This window comes from Tremella mesenterica (genome assembly GCF_000271645.1).
Source record: "Tremella mesenterica DSM 1558 unplaced genomic scaffold TREMEscaffold_11, whole genome shotgun sequence".
Classification (NCBI taxonomy): domain Eukaryota; kingdom Fungi; phylum Basidiomycota; class Tremellomycetes; order Tremellales; family Tremellaceae; genus Tremella; species Tremella mesenterica.
Window position 1 is genome coordinate 367,988 of NW_006711235.1, and position 15,487 is coordinate 383,474.

Here is a 15,487-nt window from a genome sequence, read left to right on the forward strand (position 1 = left end):
CCTCCACCCAATTCTCTTGGTCGATGCCATCCCTTCTGAGCTTTCTGAGACCTCCACCCCAAGCCACGTCATGCAATCCCGCCTTCTGGAAAAGTATACAAAGTCGTCTACTTCCCACCCGCCCTCCAAATCTCTCAATCTACCTTCTCATTCAAACCGTATAAACATCGATTCTTGAACCATCTGAAAATGCCGTCATTCGGAACGAAACCCACCCAGACGTCAGCAGATGATTTTACGCCTGCAGCCAAAGATGGTCGAATGGTTTTTGGAACTCCACTTCCGGACCCAAAGACTGAATTGGGCGTTTATCGTCTACTCTCTCCCTCTGCCGGAGGTGAGTTTCCTGCGTCCTCTACGGTCAAAGGTTGTTGAAGCTAATGAATAGTCAAAGTCTCCCCTATTTGTCTTGGTGCTATGAGTTTGGGAGACCAGTGGGTCGGTTACATGGGTTCTGGGGTAAATTTGGAGAAGAGTTTGGAATTACTCGATGCTTATTAGTGAGTTTTATCATCCGTATCTTACCCCTTTTCTATCTACCGCTACCACATGAAGACGAAACAATGGAGTCAATCGCACTCAAACGTCACTGTCGTCAGCTTATCATTCAAACCCACGGAAGCTAACGTACAGCGAGGCCGGAGGTAACTTCATCGATACGGCCAATAATTATCAAGATGAACAAAGTGAAATGATCGTCGGTGAATGGATGGAGAAGCGCGGTGTAAGAGATGATATCGTCTTAGCCACGTGAGTGTCATTCGCTTTCGTCTGATCCCAGGAACAGTCATTGCTCGAGAAGAGGAAGAACTTATGATTAGTAAATACACAACTTTCATGTTGGACCGTAAAGAAGGTAAATACGACGGTATCAGGGTTAACTATGGTGGAAACTCGAAGAAATCTCTGGTGCTCTCTGTAGAGGGATCCCTCAAGAAACTTCGTACGACTTACATTGACCTTCTCTATGTTCACTGGTGGGATTACTCTACCAGTATTCCGGAATTGATGCAGTCGCTCAATGATTTGGTCAGAAGTGGGAAGGTTTTGTACTTGGGAGTATCGGACACCCCAGGTGAGTTGGAGGTTCCTAATTCCCTACCTTCCTTCTTCTATCTCTCTTTGCTGACCCAGCTTTCCCTCGTTGACCATTCCACATGTCATATCGCAACCCCACCAATGTTGAGTGATCACAAAAGCTTATACTAATCCTTAGCATGGATCGTTTCCCAGGCCAACGAATACGCTCGTCAACATGGACTAGCCCAATTCGTAGTGTACCAAGGTCAATGGAGTCTTGCCGACAGAGATCTTGAAAGAGAAATCGTCCCTATGGCACGTGCCAACGGTATGTCCATCGCCCCTTGGGGTGTGTTTGGTGGAGGAATGTTCCGTACTGCCGAAGAGTTCAAAGCGAGGGAGAATAGTCTTCGTGGTGGACAGAAACCCTCTGAGAAACAACTCCAAGTCAGTAAAGTTCTTGAAGAGATAGCAAAGGAGATTGGAGAGAATGTCAAGTTGACCAGTGGTGAGTGAAAGTTTTCCGTCCTCTTCTGCCCCTCAATTCATAACCTTGCCATTTCCCCGTGTGGTTTTTGTTCAATCTGAGGGATTTTATCATTTTTTCTGTATTCACCCTTCTTTGGTAATTCGTCATCTCGGAGCCGATCTTGAATTGATCGTCTATTGTCACTGTTCGCTCGTCGGGCAATAAAGTACGATTCACTTACATTCCAGTCGCCCTCGCTTGGATCCGTCAAAGAGTAACCGATTGTTTCCCTATCCTAGGAGGAACTAGTATAGACAATTTCAAAGCCAACGTGGAGGTGAGTTGACCCGTTCTTTCCACAGTACGTTCTACGACATCTTCCTAACACCCAGGCACTCAAGATCACTTTGACTGAAGAACAAATGCAGAAATTGGACGAAGTCTCTCCATGTGATTATGGTTTCCCATACGCTTTGTTCGGACGTGATCCTCATTACCTTCCAGGAGGAAAACCCAATTCAATCTTGGTCAATGCTGTGAGTCAATTCCCAATCCAATCTCGTGAGTGAGGAAGACTGATAAACCAGACTGCATCAGTCAAGTATAATGTCTTGCCTTGAGTCATTACAGTTGGGACGATATGGATTGTGTCTGCGACAAGTTGGTAACAATTGGTCAACGTTTAAGTATAGTTTAGTTAAAGTGAAAGAGATGTATGCCACTTTTGAACCGCCACAACCATCAAAGAAAGAGCTGTGCAGTCGTCATCCTATTCGAGTGGACTTTTTTCAACATTACCCATATACTTGTATCACACTTTCTTGTGAAAATGTCAGCATATACTCCCCCAGATCATCCACCTCTTACCTCCAGACCGACCCCGATACAAGGAACACAGCGACGTAACGATTCGATAGACGATAACATACCTGATGAACCACCTCCTGCTTATACGTCAGTGGCCAACTCCGGGATGGGTGAACAAAGTGTACAATCTGGACCTAATCGACCTGATTTCTCTGGACCTCCACCTTTACCTGATCATTTACAACCTCTATATCATCAACATACAGAACCTTTATATCCTCAACATACCCAACCTCTGTATCCACAACATACTCAACCTCTATATCCTCGACATACGCAACCCCTTTCACCTCAACACACTAGTACTCAACCTTTCTCTCACCCCACAGGGATAACACAACATCTAACCGGGGTAGGTGAAGGTCATCATCCCCGTCCTCATCCAGGATGGATAGTCCCAAATGAAACTGGTGGTTTAGTCCCAGATCTCACAGGAAGATATCCACCTCCTCCAGCGAACATCCCACTACCTCCTCCTGTCTCTTTGATAGAAGGGACATCTTCCTCAAGACCACCACCATTACCTCCTAGACGTCAAGAAAACTCTGTAGGATATAGTAAAAATACCGGAGGAGACGAAGGAGCAAGGGATACAAGTCCTACTGAGTCACCTACACCAGGAAGACCTTTGTTACATAAGGGAATGTTGTTGGTTTATCCTAAAGGACATTGGTGTGATAAATGTGAGTAAACAGTTTACTCCTTGTTTCATCGTTGCTCATCAAACCCACACTTCACACACTATCCCAAGTTTCATTCACTATACGACTTTCCACTTGCTACCCTACTCGTCCCACCTCCATGGTGCAACGCAATTACTGAACATGTGTTATTTGGGGAAGATGTGTTTCGGGATCGACTGGACTCGGAGTGGTGCAAGTGCAAGTTCTGAATGCTGATATCAGGTAACAATACGGGATATAAATCTACCGACCCAAGTAATCCATGTGTCAATGTGAGTCATCAATCTGTTGTTATGGTCTCAACCTTTGAAAAAATTTACGCTGAATACACAACAGGACTGGAAAAAATTTGGTAAACCTTACAATTCAGCCCTTCGACATTCTTATACCACTTCTCCTCGTCCAAATTCAAATCCTTCCACAATATCAGCAATAAATTTTCAACGTCCTCTTCCTAATTTCCATTCACCTGCCCTATATACAAATCCCCCTCCTCCTGCTCCTTCACCTGCACCTCCAATACCCAGTCCATACGCTCATCTTCCCCCTCCGCCTTCCAAATTTCAGCCCCCACCTGGTCCTTCAATGCCTCCACCTCCTCCTCCACAACAACAACAACAACAACAGATCTTCGTTCAACGGTTCCCTGGTCCAGTACCGCCAGGTGCGTTAGTGGTCCAACCTGGTGATCCTCGAATAGGTGGAAGATTGTGTAGACGTTGTGGAGGTGAAGGAAGGGAATATAATTTCATAGGTTTGGATTCAGGTAGATGTTGGGATTGTCGTGGACTTGGAAGGCTATTTTAGCCGAGATGCTCCATACATACTTGCTATGACGTGTGTTATGTTTCGATCGAAGCCATCGAAGGAGAAAGAAGTTGTCCAGGAAAGACTAACATCTTCATTTTTTCACTCGTTTTTGGTTTCTCCCTACACAGGTAGAGGTCGGATCTCGTCCAATTCGATATGGAAAAATCATCACGGTTACGTCGGTCAGAAGTTTCAACGAATTTGTCAAAATGCATCTTGTCAAGCATCGAATTCAACGAAATACCCCATCCGGACACACTTCCGTTCTCGTCGGATCATGTCATCTCCGCCTTCTTCGATCGTCCTTCTCTTCCTCCATTCATCTCTCCAACTCACAACACCACAAGAACCCCTGCTTCGACCCAACGCGGAAGGCCGGACCGGTGCATGCACTATCTAACACTAGATGATTCGACTCTCACTTGGTCCAAAGGAGATGATCTTGTGACCAGGAGGGGAATGAGGAAAGGACGGATAGGTGCGACGCACGTCTCAGCATACATCCTTTCATCCCGAATTCATCGGTCATTCGGGGTATGTGTCCTCTTTTGGACGACCACGTCTGAGCCCCGGTTTATGGGTGAGAGGTGGCGAGAGGTCGTGTGCGTATAAATGTGGTTGTCTGGGTCCATAATCCTCATCTTCTTCAAGAGACTATATTTCGACATAAACGATTCAAGCAAGTTTTATTTTGAGATTACACTCATCAACAAACTATATCACAGGTAAAAATGTCAGCCATGCTTATTAGGGAACATCAAACTGATCTACGTCGTAAGTCATCACTATACATACAGTCGTACTACGTCATCATCCTGCTTTTAGGCTTCTCATGTCGTGAACTCTCACAATACGGTTGGTTCCGTGTCAACTGACAAGTAGCTTTCTCTCCTCCAGATATCGAACTCGCCCATGGACAATGGTTACTCGAACTTCATCGTCGTATGGCTCATCTCGAACAAATCCGCGCTGATACTCCAAACGACTTTGAATACGGTGGTGCAGCTCCACTTATGGCCGACTTAGCGAGGTGGGAAGACGCAGTGGACGAAGCTCGGAGGATGGTATATGCTTTAGGAGGTGAAATGAGACGTAGGAGCGAAGGAGAAGTACCAGTTTGGAATCGACAGAAGGGTAGGGCGACCACAGGGAATGGTATGATGAGGGGATCGAGTGCTGGATCGGCTTTGAGGCCTGGAGCTGTGGCTACTGCCAGGGGTTGATGTGGGGTCGTTTTCGCCCACACAAATGCTTGATCATCGTTCTGTATCGCCTTCTCGGGATATCGATTTCCAACTTGTAGCATATCATGTGTTTGTGTTTCCACATTATCAAGCATCGCAATCATCGACAATCTTTCCAATACACTCCACTCCGGCTATCTTCACGGATGATCCTGTCTTTTCGACTTTCGCATCGCATAGTAAAGCCGTGGACGATAGGCAGAAGATGATGGAGAGGGTGTTGGTCTCATGTAGCATCTAGCATGAAGCATGGAATCTTGACCGATGTCAAAAGTAGCTGCCCTTTCCCGCATATTCGGTATCGTGAGTTGCGGTTATGTCGCCATTTGATTCAGAATCTGCACCTAATTTGGCTGGAGGCGGAGTGAACTTCTTCGCTGCGAAAATCGGCCTTCCAGGTGGAATGTTGAGAGAAGAGATCGGGGGTATAGGTTGGAAAGCGACCTATCATCAACGTTTGCTCATTCGTTGCTCCACTCTCAAAAACTCAAGACTGAGCTGAAGAGATGTTATTGATGTCACTCACAGTATCGTTAATACCCTTATACGCTTTGATATAAGCTCCTACATCTTCCAATTCCCTTTCCAACCTTCCCTTCCTACCTCTTCTCTCTTCCTTCTTCCTCTCACTACCTTTTCCCACACTGAGACCTTTCATTCTCTCCCTTATTTTGCCATCCTCCATCTCTTCTAACCGTCCCTTAGCTTCGATCAACAAAGCTAAAGCTTCGCCCACTTTCTCGCCTTTACCATTCTCCCCACAATCCACACCGAGCCATTTATATCCTAATGCAGAGGCAAGAAGGGATTCTTTCCTCAAGTAGCGCTTGACGGGAGGTATTAATTCCCCCTCCGCTGCTTCGGTATCTACTTCTGAGGACTTTGAAAAGAGCTTGCGATTCGTTGGTGGGTCAGAATGAGCTTTACACATCTGACGAGCGGACGAATAAAGGGAGGCTACGTGGAGGTATAATTTAGCTAATAGCGAAGGTGAGGGATGGTTTGGAGGGAGGGGTGGACCGGGAGGCGCGAAGAGTGTATGAGGAAGAATGGGTAAGAGAAGTTTACGAATGGCCGTTATATGTGCATCGGCGAGGAAGATCCTGCGGATCAGTAGTGTTTGTCATATATCCAATACGGTCTACTTTCGTTGAAGCGCTGATACTTGCCTTGGGACACTCCTATTCTACAGTATTTGACAACCAAGAAGAAGGAAGTCACACATAACATGCGAAAGATATAGTGTTGGAAGAGAGAAGACTGTACTTACATAGCCAAACCTCTCATAGTCTCAGATCCACATTCCACAGGCCATCTCCCTTTCCCAATCCTTCCACCCGCTGCGACTCTTGCCATCTCCACAAGCGGCACGACCTCCCCCGCTGTCCATTCCATCACTCCAGCCGCTTGACTGAGTAGATCCACACCTTTTGCCAGTCCAGCAGTAGTACGTTTCTCTTCTTCTGAGGTCATACTGGCTTTCTGTCCCGGAGGAGGTTCGAACTTCGGTAAAGAGTTGAGCACATGATGAGCGTGGTTGACCAGAGCCAGAGAGTAGGTCAGCATGACGAATAGATGCTCAGCATGCATGCTTGGGAAGGGTAAAAGTGGGGTGGTGAGAGAGTAGGAGGTAAGGGAAGATCGCCATTGGAAAAGAGGGTCGGTTTTGTAGAGAAGAATGTCGGAATCGAGAGACGAGATGATTCCTCGTAAATATGGTAGGTACTCGTGGATGGCCTGAGATCAGCGGTTGTGTGCAACGTTCAGATCAGAGAGGTAACAAGAGAATTGGGGTGGGATGAAGAGAAGAGAGATACCCACGTCAAGGACGGAGAGAGCGCTGGAATTTACATCATTCGTCGATACGGCTTTCAATGCTAGGTGAAGTTTAGTCCGAGCTGCGGTGGCGTCACTGAGAGTCGTAGTGTACGTCCCGGAGGGATCATGTAGGATACTGGAGAATGTCAATAGAGAGGTGGTGGGTAAGGGAAAGAGATATGGGGGCATGATGCATGACGAAGGAGAGTTGGGAGAAGATGAAAGTGTGGTAAGTATTGCGCCGCCAAGAAGGGAGAACACTTGGCGTGGGGCCCATATTCTATCTGAACGGTGCTCCTCCTACTGTATATACACCTGTACAGTAGTCACGGAAATATGCGATGCATTTATGATTTGTCGAATGCTATGTATCATGAACGCTCTTTTACACTACTCTTTCGTCCCTGCTCAGATGGTCCAAGCTCTTTACGAGCATCGTCAAACCGTCTCACGATTACCTGACACCGGGTGACAGCGCATAATTGTCGGCTTTTGGATTTGAGGTCTGTGTTGAACAGCTGTAGCCCGGACGCTCTCTCCACGCTTTCCACTAGACATTAGCCATCTCCTAAGCTGTACACCTACTTTTTATACATCTATCGTAAGTGTATACCTCGATGAAAGATCAAGATTGACAAAAAGGAGAGTGGAAAAAAGAGGACACTCACCTGGCGCGATGAACGATCGAAGGTCCGCTCCATCAGGTATCTCCTGGTTTGGCAACACGAACGCTCCCATTGCTAATTCCTTGACCGATGAAGTCTCTGTCACCATCTTATCTCCTTTGGAGGGACTTTGAGGATAGCTAAAGTCGGGTCTGGAAGCGAGTACGACCTTTGCGAAGTGTGTGGGAACTGAAACACTTGGAGGGTCACCAATGACCTCGTATACCTGATCGTCAGCACGGTGTACGGTATTTTGCTTAGCAGTGATCACTCACTACTCTCCACTTGCCATCTGGATGTCGGGAGGGGAGATAGAGCGGAACGCTACTTGTAAGAAATCTCAAAGAATACGTTCACAGTGGACGTACGTGAATACATAAACATCTTCAAAATTGGTGGTTAAACGGCGACAAAAGTCTTCCACGTATGCCCAGTCTGACGGTGTCAGCCCATATGCCGTTATGTCCCCTTTTCAGACGGAGGTCCTCAGAATATCAGAGAGGTGTCATGTGAGAGTGGAATGAAGTGTAGTAAGGAAAGGGACTCACAATGCCGGTTGAAGCCATCTCCCACTTGTGGAGCTATATTCGTTAAGAAGAACGTCTCGTCCATCGCCTGCTGGGAGATTTTAGCGTCCGCTGCTGGAACCCTGATAGTCAACACATCAAGTACATGGCAAGTGGATAGATAATATTCACATGTGCCCACGATCATAGCCACTCTTCAAATCTCTATGTCAGCTAAAATTTCAAGCACTGGCAGAGGAGAAGATTGAGGGGAAAGACGTACAGTCTGATAACTTGGCCCTGAACATCTCCGGAATCCCCACATCCTCCATAAACACACTCTTCGATCTGTCTCCCTTCACCACAGGTCCAGGTTGAGTGTCAGCCGCACGAGCGGTTTCTAGAGGCACTGGCGAAACATTGAGATTCGGCGGTGGTGTTTTCGCCAATGAAGCGGCCGTAAGATGTTCCGCTGTCTGAACATTAATGGTATCCTGTACATACCTGACGACTAGACTTTTCTTCGAAATATAGCTCACCCAGGCTGGATGTCGCAGACGGCGGTCATACGCAGCGGTATACGCAGTACGCTGGATGATATCGGGTGTTGGACCTACATCTCAGCTCTCGTCATCAGGGGCTAATCTCACTGGTGGAGAAAACCTACCTGGAAAACCACCGTGAAGCCGGACACTGCCAGAAGGTACAGTGACGGGTTTGACAACCTCCTTACTGCTGCTCGTCGGCGGTGGAGGTGGGATTACCGGCAGCTCATCTCGGCTACGTCGCGGATACAGCACACCGGCGCCGATGCCAAGGGTCAGACCTGCTGCAAAGAGCAACGAAGGGCCTAACGTAGGCATGGAAACGAACGGGCAGTATTCTAGAGTAGAAGTGAGAAATGTTTTCAGAGTGCTCATTTAGTTAACTACAGTTTTGTTAACATTGCTATATGACATGAAAGAATAACAGAATAGTGTCTTTCGTCCCCGTGGTCTAGCGGCTAGGATATCTGACTACGACTGTGTAATCAGGGGATCACGGTTTCGAATACCGTCGGGGATTCTCTTTTGCTCAAGAGCGGCGGCGGTGTCAAGTCTATATAGCTCAGCTCGATTTATCGGGTCGTAGAATCTGAAAACTTGTTGCATGACCGCAAGGCTAATTCATTGCGTGCGTCAGGCACGCAGATGTGGTGAACGCGGAATCAATCTCTACCGGAGTCAGGATAGAGATTGCCAGCAGCTGATTGGTTCATCACCATCATCCAGAGAAAGTGCGAGCCTAGACGCTAAGGTTCTCCATCGCATGCCTATAGGGCAGTCGATCCGGAGATGCCTAGTCGGCGATCGGCAGGAGCGTTGCAGAGGGAAGCATGTTGGGGCTCTGTCACATGTCACGTTTGTGGAATCTTCAAGACTCGATGATCTGTTTCGATGGGTAAGTTGGTGTGATACTGTAGAACCAACACGCCGAACTTTTTGTCGATTTGTACCTACGTATATCACTCTGAATAGTCCTCGTTGTCACCTGTGATCAAGATCGGGGTGAGGTTCCAAGACCCACAATTTGTTTCCAAGACAGTCCGTACATGTGAATGTGTGATACCCATCTCGAGAGTCAATCTCGTAAAACGGTTCAAAGGGAACGATTTGTGTTAGATCGTCATCTAGAGCCTCTGTTCCTGCGGCGTCGGCTTCACTGTTCATCAGGGATGGGGGATTGTTTGTCCCTTCAGTGTGGGGTTCTTATTTGATGATATGTATAGAGGGATCTTCACTCAATACTTCTTGAAGCCACCGAGTAACTACAGTAGTAACACGTCATGATATGGCAGACGGACCGTTTTGGCCATAATGGTTGAAGCGGTGCCGAACGACGTTCAAATTGTGTTCCGATGTGGTCAGAGCACTGCCCATCATCTCCGAGCATAAAATTTGTACACTATCTCAAGCAGTACTGTATCCTTGAGTGTATAAAAAACTTGGCGTATGTGTCACAAGATACATATCGTGCAACTATACACCCTCTTTACATTCCACATTCCACATTCCACATGAATCGGACTATAGCACTTCGTGACGGTCGTATGGATACAGCAGAAGAAAGAAACGGATGACTGAGAGGTCGCGGGTTGGTATATCTGATCAATCATGTGTTGAGATTTACTCTTTGACTGACAGCTCCGATAGGGAAACGAGGTTCAATGCATTTGCGGTGTATGCATGATTTGTCGTAAATCTCTTCGAATGGGAACGGCACCGGTAGGATTGATGTTACTGATCATATCTGCTGCTTCGTGACCTTTGAGGTTTGCCATTGCGCGGACCCACCAGCTGAAAAAGTCAGCGTCTGTATTCTTCCCGACCATCTTCCAACATCGGTAAAATGAATAGCTATCAAGGCACACACGTGGGAAGTAGGGAGTGAAAAAGGGTGGAAACAGGTCCGACTCACCCCTCAGCTTTGCGACGGATCTTGGCGAACACTGGCGGACCAGGTCGGTCATATCCATCTTCCGAGTCAGTGTCCCTGTTCCTCGTGACCAAATGTGTCAATCCCTTCTTCACGGAAGTCCCGGTCCCTGGTCGCTCGCCTTTCTTCATGATGAGTGAAGTGGGAGAAGGGATAGGTCCTATCGAGCTCCGCATAGAGAGTGCTTTTTGATTCACGATTTCCTCCGGTACATCGGTGTCGACATCTACGGTTAATGCTCGCGGTGTGAAGGGGTTATGACTACTCTTCTCAGTCATACTTCCATCTTCTGAAAACCTGTCCGGAGGATAGATGTTGCGTAGCTCATCTACAATTGATTGTGAGAAAGCAACGTATGAATCGTCTCGCATGACCATTGATTGCGCTTTGGCGAAGAGAGTGTATGGAGAGTAGACGAAGGGAGCGGGTGGCTTGTCGGTATGATCTCGGCCTGATTCGAGGTCTGGCACTTGTACACCGGAGAGACGGGAATGTATAGGAGTAAGTTGACCATTGGGAGCCGGGAGGATTCCGTGCATGATGATGAGTTGAGAAGGCATTGTGTCGTCCGTGTCGGAAGTAGGCACCTTGACAACTTCTGGAAGGAATGACGCGATATTACCGATATCACACCATTGGCGAAGACCCTTTGAGAGAGCTTCGAGTGCAACGATGAGCGACGTGAGAAACTCGTAGAGTGCTTCATCCTCCGCCGTCTGAATACTGCCAGGTCCGGAATCGTGTGTTTCCATATATTGGATGTCCGCATTGCAACGATAGAGTAGTTCGCCCATTCTGATTCCTCGATTTTCATGAAGCCACTCGGCCATCCGGTTGCTCATTGGGTAATTGACGTCGGGAAGTCGGTATGCAGGTATCTGCCATCAGTGGTCATCTATGTCAGATGAGAGAAGTGCTCACTTGGTGTCGAGCAAAGTTGTAGACTACCATATCACCTTGATGGTCAAGCGTGGGTCGGACACCGAAGATACTCGCATAGATCCCTCCGGGCTGGACGACAGGTTTTGTCCCACGCTTGGCATATGTCTTACAGGCTGACAAGAACAAATCCATCTCACCCTTGAGAACACCCAAGTTGTCGGCTAAGGCTTTCGAGAAGAAGTGCGTGTCGGCCATACGGTACCCACGCTGCATGTAATGATCGACATTGTCGGTGGAGAATGACTTGTCGCCGCCCTTGCTGTCGATGCTGAATGGGGGAGCGTCGCCTATTTCTCGGACGAGGAAAAGTAATACACCCTCGCTGCCTTGGTATTTGATAGAAAGACCAGGAACTGCCTTCTCCTCTTCACCGAAGGCGGATTTGAACTTGTCCTCATTTGCTTTCTGCCCCGTAGTGAGTACCCGATCGAGCATGAAGCCCAATGACTCCACGGATATGTCAAGACTTTGAGCCATGAGGACGGCCGCTTCGATGAATCTTCGCCGGAAGATGAGAGATTCTCTTTGAGCTGCTGGGATGGAGAGATCGATCAGGTCGGCACCTGCACCCAGTCGACGCTTGGCGATGGACCGAAGAATTTCACTGAGGAATGGAGTGATCGTGTGCCAGACAAATGACAGTTGATAGAGCCATTGGAAGGTGCCTTGTCGGGGGTCAAGCTCAAGGACGAGTTTCTGAGATTAGCCTGATACGTGCGGGTGTAACAAGTCGCCCACCTTGAGGTCCACATCTGTTTCAATAAGCTGTAGTGGTAGAGTACCATCATTCTTTACTAACAATCGTCCAAGGGTATCAAAAGCGGTCGAACAGACAATGACATGCCTTGCCTTCTCCCGGACACCTCGACGTACATAGTAGTCGAACATCGAGATGATGGCTGTGAGGATGATAATGACACCACACATTACCGAGATGAAAATTGTGAGCCTGGTGCTCTGACCGCCTCCCTCAGCCAATAACGCAGGGTCGATACCGGGTTTGGCTTTGTACGATGAACCCCCGAGTCCGAGATAGTGCATGCCGCACACAGCTGACGCGAGGAAGAGAGCACATATGCCTCGTTTCCAGAAAGAGTCCTCCCATTGAGATCGGAGTCGGAAGAAGGCGACGAGGGCAGCGGTCGAGGCGATACAGGCCAAAATGAGGGCGAAAGCCACTGTGACAGCCTGGTCGTTAGCCAGCCCGGTCATTTGAGTGGGAACATACCGTGTAGGAAACCATGAGATATGGCAGATGAAATGATGCTGAGTAGTGCATGAGACCAACTAACTGTCAGTGATGAACTGTGAATTTTCTACCACTCACTAGTCAATCCAGAAAAGATACCTGCAACGACCACTCGAGAGATATTGAACTCGACTCCCCCAACCACCCAGAAAGCCCCAAGAGTTGCTATCAAGGGTACGAACAACGACAAAGCGGTGAAACCTTTGGAAAACTCTTCGTCAGAATTCCATACCCAAGGTCGGAGGGAGAAACTCACCGTAATATACCAAGTAACATGTGGGGTAGCCCGCAAGTGGATAGATATCATACTGACAAAGTGCATCCCCCACACTGCCACACAAGCGAAACAGACGCCAGCCATCATGAGCAAAAAGTGATTCTTCCATCCTTTTGACGATGTTCTCCTACCCAAACACAGGAGGGTGGTGTAAGAACCAAGGATTGAGACCACGATGGAGACGACCAGGACGCCTGGACTAGGTCGTAATGGAACGGCATGGGTAGCATAGTAGTCGCGTAGAGCGTCAGGATCTACAGAGTGAGCAAGGCAGTGGATAATTGGAAGTCGACTCACTGTTCCAGATATCCTCAGGAGGCCATAACATTTTGGAGAAAAGGGACAAGAAGGGAAAGTGGAGCGACAACAGAAGCAATCGAAGAAGAGAGATCCGAGATCTATAATAGAAAGATCAGCCGCTAGCCTGGTATGGGTATCGTAACGGCGGTCAGGCAGAGTCGTTTGCTGTTATGTCGAGGCGGATTGAGGCTTTTGGTCGAGACTGAGATAGAGAACCAATAAACACTTTGGAAGCAACGGTCAAACAAGATCAAACATGAAGGCAGATGATCTGGCCGGAAGGGATTGTGGGATGAATGTGGGTATCGGCAAGATGTTGAGTCGTTGGCGATCGAGAAGGTGTAGTAAGAAATGTGAGGTAAGATATATGAATGCCGAGAAATGGAAAGCTCGAGAAGAAGGCCTTTACCTCACTCTTTTAGACTCGGAGAGCAAGGAGCAAGGAAGGGTAGATGTATAGATGAGATACGATGCCCGAGGCTTTGGTAGACTTTGGAATGGGTGGAGAGCTTGGAGAGCCTTGTACGGGGAAGAAAGCCGCTCTGCCGCCATCCGCCATGTCGCCTGGGATGCCGTAGGCTGTAGGACCATGTCAGAGCGGCTGAGGCAGGATATCAGAGGATTGAGTGGGTGGCCCATGCCCGATCGGGTCTGGCGGATTTGTCAAGAACGACATGGTGAGGTAATCGATAGCGCGAGTCTCAAACCGGAGGTGGTAATCGACGATAGGATGGGGATACAGTAGTATCGATGAGCAGACATGACACGCCTATCTTCCACTACAGCCGGTCCCACGCACATACACTAGGGGGTACTAGTATCAAGGGGTAGAATACGAGAACGATGACTCACCAATGATCGCCGACTTATTTTCTGGCCCAGCTATACCATATACCAGCTACTAGCTACTCCAGCTGGCCAGTGCCAGTTACAACAGTCTAAACTTGTCCGTCGCCAATTTCCTTCGTTGGGTTGATCCTCTCCAGTCTTTCAGAGATCAGATGGCCAACGCAACTGATAAGCCAGCAAGTCATTGATTGGACGAGAGATCCGAGTGAGAAGATGACTTTGTGGATAGTCCAAGCTGTATACCTCGTACATCTTGCGATATTTTTGCTCACATGGTCACTCCGACCACTCATGAGACCAACAGCTCAAGGCGGACGACCTCCACTTCGAAAGAACATGTCACCCTGTCCTTCATTAAAGTGCCTGGGCTGAATGCTTTCTACACAGCCGCCGAGCGTATAATCCCTGCTTGGTACATCCATGTTCGAAGTCGTCATTGACGATGATGGCGTGGCGTACACAGTCGGCAGTCGGGGTCGTGAAGATGAGGGGAGTTGTAGAAACAGGCTTTGGAAGAAAGGGAGGAGGGACTAGGGACGGGAAGAGTTTGGCAGGTTCCCGCGGATTCGAATCCCTGGACGATTCGAAAGTCCAGACTCGCACTTTGATCTTTGAGTTCGCGCGCCGCCACTGCCACTTCTGCTCAGTCAAACGGTGATCATTGAATCATTGGATCGTGCTTTGGTGGCCGTTGTGAAAGACAAACGAGTGACCGGTGGGGGCTATAAAAAGGTTATGGAATGCAGAGGGGCCGTCACATAAAAAGTCTGAGGCATCATTTCTTCACGATATGCACGACTTTTTCATTGACTTGGCCGGAGGTTACCTTGTCCAGGGTCAAAGGTCCGAGGTCCGGTAAACTCTTTTTGCTGAGTGCCTCGAACATTGGGAACATTGGAATATGCATGCAGCCGTGATCGACCCTACTTCTTCTTGCACTTTCTTCCATGTCTGGTCTCCTCTCCCCTCGAGCCCTAGTCCTGTCATCGGTCATGTTCTACCTACTACTATCTGCTAGCTGCTCACATGATCACATTCCGCTCAGCAGCGACGTGTTTCGGCCATCCTATCATGGATCATGGAGATCAACCCGGACGGCCGTCATTTCTTCCACCATGATGTGCACCATGGCACCATGCACCGAGTACGTATTCCCTACCTGGTCTTTGATATGGTGCAAGAGGCTTCTAACCGCGCGACGGGATCGTCTATTGGATCTCAGGTGCATGCGTAGGCCTACATGGTGAAATCCACTCACACCTTCCTCTCAGCATTTCAACCCCTCGCAGGCGATCGCAGGTCACTAATGAAAA

At 48.2% G+C, this 15,487-nt stretch overlaps 5 protein-coding genes across 5 annotated transcripts; 2 read left to right on the forward strand and 3 right to left on the reverse strand.

Moving 5' to 3' along the window:
• Positions 1-189: 189 nt before the first annotated feature.
• TREMEDRAFT_69743 (uncharacterized protein) lies at positions 190-2,058 on the forward strand (the record flags this gene model as incomplete). Its single annotated transcript, XM_007006850.1, has 7 exons — positions 190-337; positions 389-500; positions 634-750; positions 822-1,075; positions 1,217-1,528; positions 1,738-1,826; positions 1,882-2,058. 7 exons carry the CDS (start codon positions 190-192, stop codon positions 2,056-2,058), a joined length of 1,209 nt encoding a protein of 402 aa, XP_007006912.1.
• A 2,522-nt stretch (positions 2,059-4,580) lies between these two features.
• Positions 4,581-5,072, forward strand: TREMEDRAFT_64500 (uncharacterized protein; the record flags this gene model as incomplete). The annotated part of the gene is made up of 2 exons (XM_007006762.1): positions 4,581-4,623; positions 4,732-5,072. The coding sequence occupies 2 exons, from the start codon at positions 4,581-4,583 to the stop codon at positions 5,070-5,072; spliced, it is 384 nt and encodes a 127-aa protein (XP_007006824.1).
• Positions 5,073-5,360: 288 nt separating this feature from the next.
• TREMEDRAFT_33779 (uncharacterized protein) lies at positions 5,361-7,100 on the reverse strand (the record flags this gene model as incomplete). Its single annotated transcript, XM_007006631.1, has 4 exons — positions 5,361-5,537; positions 5,620-6,196; positions 6,364-6,830; positions 6,915-7,100. 4 exons carry the CDS (start codon positions 7,098-7,100, stop codon positions 5,361-5,363), a joined length of 1,407 nt encoding a protein of 468 aa, XP_007006693.1.
• A 182-nt stretch (positions 7,101-7,282) lies between these two features.
• On the reverse strand, positions 7,283-8,945 carry TREMEDRAFT_69745 (uncharacterized protein; the record flags this gene model as incomplete). The annotated part of the gene is made up of 9 exons (XM_007006851.1): positions 7,283-7,461; positions 7,580-7,802; positions 7,852-7,900; positions 7,945-8,011; positions 8,125-8,225; positions 8,275-8,305; positions 8,366-8,558; positions 8,622-8,695; positions 8,750-8,945. 9 exons carry the CDS (start codon positions 8,943-8,945, stop codon positions 7,283-7,285), a joined length of 1,113 nt encoding a protein of 370 aa, XP_007006913.1.
• Positions 8,946-10,862: 1,917 nt separating this feature from the next.
• On the reverse strand, positions 10,863-13,350 carry TREMEDRAFT_12207 (uncharacterized protein; the record flags this gene model as incomplete). The annotated part of the gene is made up of 8 exons (XM_007006589.1): positions 10,863-11,435; positions 11,479-12,195; positions 12,238-12,454; positions 12,548-12,687; positions 12,728-12,786; positions 12,827-12,959; positions 13,005-13,279; positions 13,323-13,350. Coding segments are annotated over 8 exons (2,142 nt in total), but the record flags the coding sequence as incomplete, so codon positions are not given.
• Between the last annotated feature and the right edge of the window lie 2,137 nt (positions 13,351-15,487).